Genomic DNA, 3,950 nt, shown 5'->3' on the forward strand with positions numbered 1-3,950 from the left:
GCGCCACCGGCGCGCGCCGCACGCGCAGCGGCTGCCCCACACATGCGCATGGTCTACGTGGGCGAGGGGATGGGCGGCGCGCGTGGCGCTCGTTGTATCCAAGCTTTACGCTCCATCCGGTGCCAGTTTCTCGAGAGGGGGAGGGGGCTGTTGCCGGCAGAGCGCACACTCGCACGCCCTAGGGCCGCCACGCTGCCCCCTGTGATTCAGCGCTGCGGCTCGGATGGCCACTGCTGGCTTTCCCGTTCCCGAGGGTGCCAATCGACGGCGTGCAGGCTTGCGCTGAACACAAACAGCAACTTGGACCTCCTGACCGACCACAGCCACTGGCATCACTATCCTTGGCCCCCCCAGGAGCTGCTGTCTCTCCCGCCCAACGAGGCGGACGCGCGCGCCGCCGGGCTGATCGACTACTTTGGCTTCCGCAACACCTACGCCCTGGGCAAGCACCTGACAGAAAAGGTGAGCCTTGCTGTTGACGCTGGCATCCATGTTGTGGTGGTGGGCTGACCAGAGTCGGATAGAAGAAAGTGCCAGCGTGAAGCCAGTCAGAGGGGCGGGCAAAGCACGGGCTCCAGGGTTTCGTAAGCGATTGCCCTGATCGCGCGTATGCGGCTTGCCCACGCATCTCCTCCAGACAGCTTGTTTCTGCTTCATCAATCGGCACGCGCTGAAAACCCATCGATGGCCACCTGGTGCAGGCTGTCGCGGCCCTGCAGCGAGAGCACCGTCTGCCCCTGGCCATCCTCAGGCCGTCCCTGGTCTCGTCTGTGGCCTATGAGCCTTACGCCGGATTCACAGGTGAGAACCCGTCGACCTGAAAACAGCCACCTGGGGCGCTGCAGCGCCCCACAAATGGCACACGCACGGCTCCCTCCCCCAACCCACGTCTGTGCATGCCGTCGTTCTTGGTGATTGCTGCCACATGTTGGGCAGCTGGGCGGCCGCAAGGACACCAAAGGCGGCAACGCCGCCACACGGTCTGTCAGCTGTGCAGCTGTCTGGAACGCAAACCCAGCAGCTGCCGTCCATCGCCAGTGTGCGAGCTTTCCAGAGTGCGTCTACACTTTGCAACCTTGGACACCTCACCCTGCCCATGCCCTTGAAGGAAACTACGCCGGGCACCCGGGGGCCTGCATGGCCTACCTGGTGGGGCTGTACAACGACCAGCCCACCAGCGTCGCCACCGCCAGCGCCAGCAGCATCTGGGACGTCGTGCCGGGTGGGCTTTGGACGGCGCTTTGGCTGACAATGCGGGCAAGGCTCACCTGCACGGAGTAGCCTTGGACCGATACGCGCCACTGCAGGCAGGGCTTGCGCGCCGTTGTGCCTCAGAACAAGGATTAAGCTCTGGCTGCCTGTGCCGAGCCCAAGCAAGCATTGGCCGTACGTCCCCGATCCGCCAGCGCTGCCCGCGACTGAGCCAACTGCTCACCACGCCCCACCGCCGCCACCTCGCAGGCGACCTCGTGGCACACGCCTGCCTCGCCCTCGCCGCCGCCGCCGCCGCCGCGGCGCAGCCCGCGCGCCAGCGCGGAGCCGGCGCGCCGCCGCGGCTGCTGGTCGTGCAGGCCGCGACGTCCACCACGCACCCCCTGACCACCTTCACCATGTTCAACCACGGCTTCCAATGGACCCAGGCCCACGCGCGCCCCCTCACGCTCGCAACGCGCCGCGGCGCGCCGATGGCGGCGGGGCAGGCGTTCGACGAGGCGGCGTGGGCCGCGAACAACTGGTGGACGCACCTGAAGGTCGAAGCGGTCGGCTGGCTCTGCAGGTAACCTCGGCTGCTGCTCGTGCCCCGCCACCGGCCAGCAGGCGAAGAGGCGCCGCGGCGCTGCAGCGTTTGCTGCTACTGTCGTTGGCCTCAGCAGTCCGTCCGCGTCGGAGCCCAGCGCCTCAGCAGAGGGTCGCTCATCTGTGCCTGCCACGCCCAACACGCCCTCGGTGCCCTTACGTACCCCGGCCTCCCCCGCCCATGGTCAGGCGCCTCGGACGCTCCCGCGCCGCGCGGCTGCTCGGCGCGGGCTGGCGGACGTTCCAGACCATCAACACCCCAAAGTACGACCTGAACCTGCTCTTCAACGCCGCCAACCTGCGCCAGCTTGAGGCCGCCCTCGCGCCGGCCGAGCGCGCCGACTACCTGCTCGTGTGGCGCCCGCCGCCCGCCGCGTCTGCCGGCGCCGCCGAGGCCGGCGCCCTGCTCGGGCCAGCGCCGGGGCCGCCGCGGCCGCTGAGCCGCGGCGGGAGCAGCAGCGTGGGGAGCGGCAGCAGCGGCGCGCTGGCGGCGCTGGCGGGCGGCGAGGCGGGGGTCGTCTGCAGCGGCGGCGGCAGCGGGGCGGGAAGCCCGCTGAGCTGCTCGACCCCCAGGTCATTCCCAGGCTGCTCCATCGATGCTGAATGTACAGAGCCTGCCACGGCTGACTGTGAGGGCGAGACCGCCGACAGCAAGGCCGCCGCCTTTGGCCCCCAGTCTAAGACACCTGTGGCGGTGCCGGCGGCCCCCCCCGGTGCCGGCCGCGGCCTGAGGCCTGGCGCACTGCCGGTTGGTGGCGGCATGAGCTGGCAGGCGTTCCAATCCAACACGCTGGCCTTCATGTGGGTGGTCGCCCACGGCTGGGGTTGTGGGCAATGCTGGGGCTCATATTGGGGTATAGCTGCTGTTCTGTCACTGATATGTGCATGCCCACGCATTCACGCACGCATACACACACGTACGAACACGCACACGCATACGTGCGCACGCACGCACACGTACACGCACCAACACACACACGCACACAAACACTGCCCAAAAAACATCGCCCACCTTCATGACAGATCGTCACCCCGCGCCACGCACACCCTCCTCTAACCCCCAAAGGCACCGCCAGCTGTTCGGCGTCGAGCTGCCACGCGAGGCGCCGCTGCCCCAGCGCGCGCTGCGGGAGCTAGAGGCCGTCCTGCCCCCGGCGGACAGCGAGTGGGCCGCGGTGGCGCGGCACACGTACGTGCACATTGAGGCGGCATGAGGTTACAAGCCTGCCGGCCACCCGGCAGGTTGGCTCCGCGTGTTTGTGGGGGTCGCACCACAAGGGTGACGTCAGGCGCATTGCATGCAGACCGTATTCCAGCTTGTTATTGCCGAGGACGAGGCTCGCGAGCGCCTGACTGATGGAGAGAAGGGTCGGCTACAGCGACCGTGCTGGTGCTGCCGCAGTGCAAACCTTGCGTGCACCCTTTTGCCAGGGGAATCGGGACCGTCGCAGAGCATGCTTGCGGCGCCGCATACGCGCCAGCCACTGTGTTGCCACTTATATTGCACTTCAGCGGAAGTTGAGAAGAGGAACTTCTTGCCACCCCATTGTCATAACCTTGCCAGCTTGACAAGTTTTGTGCCTTCGTCGCTTCATGGCAGTGTCGTCATAATCCAGCAGCTGCCGAGCTGCTTCCAGACTCCGACGAATAACTTTCAAGATGAACATAGGACCCGAGCCTGTGTGGGTTTCCCGGGAGCTTGACTTGGGCGCACCCGTTTTCAGGCGGACGATTGACAGTACCCGCTTGAAGGCAGGGGAGTGGTAGCAGCTGGGAGCACCATGGGCGCGCGGATGGACGGGCCGACAGTTGACGCACGATGGCGTGCAGAATTGTGGTTGCATTCCCGCATGTGCATGCACATTTTCAAGAGCATGATTTGCTGCAAGGGTTCTCAATCGCCCCCTGCCAAGCATGCTGTTGCATACATGGCGAGCCAGCGACTCAGGCCACCCGCACTTTGAGGGTGGCGAGGCTGTGTCTGCCCGGCAGCAGCTTCTGGTGCTGCATCAGGCAAGCGCTGCATCTTTGGGCGGCTGGGCCTCGCGCAATTTTTGCAGGCCTTGTAACACCGTGCTGGGAGCGGTCGTGCAGCCACAGAGTCACTCAGGCTTTGGGCTGCCCAGGGGCAAGGTTGGACTGCCACGCCGCCT

The 3,950-nt window shown here is 66.6% G+C and overlaps 1 protein-coding gene across 1 annotated transcript; it reads left to right on the plus strand.

Moving 5' to 3' along the window:
* Positions 1-223: 223 nt before the first annotated feature.
* On the plus strand, positions 224-3,011 carry MNEG_12785 (hypothetical protein; the record flags this gene model as incomplete). The annotated part of the gene is made up of 7 exons (XM_014038743.1): positions 224-244; positions 355-462; positions 702-801; positions 1,109-1,222; positions 1,462-1,777; positions 1,987-2,598; positions 2,864-3,011. 7 exons carry the CDS (start codon positions 224-226, stop codon positions 3,009-3,011), a joined length of 1,419 nt encoding a protein of 472 aa, XP_013894197.1.
* Positions 3,012-3,950: the final 939 nt, after the last annotated feature.

The sequence above is a fragment of the Monoraphidium neglectum genome (assembly GCF_000611645.1).
Source record: "Monoraphidium neglectum strain SAG 48.87 unplaced genomic scaffold scaffold03434, whole genome shotgun sequence".
Taxonomy (NCBI): Eukaryota; Viridiplantae; Chlorophyta; class Chlorophyceae; order Sphaeropleales; family Selenastraceae; genus Monoraphidium; species Monoraphidium neglectum.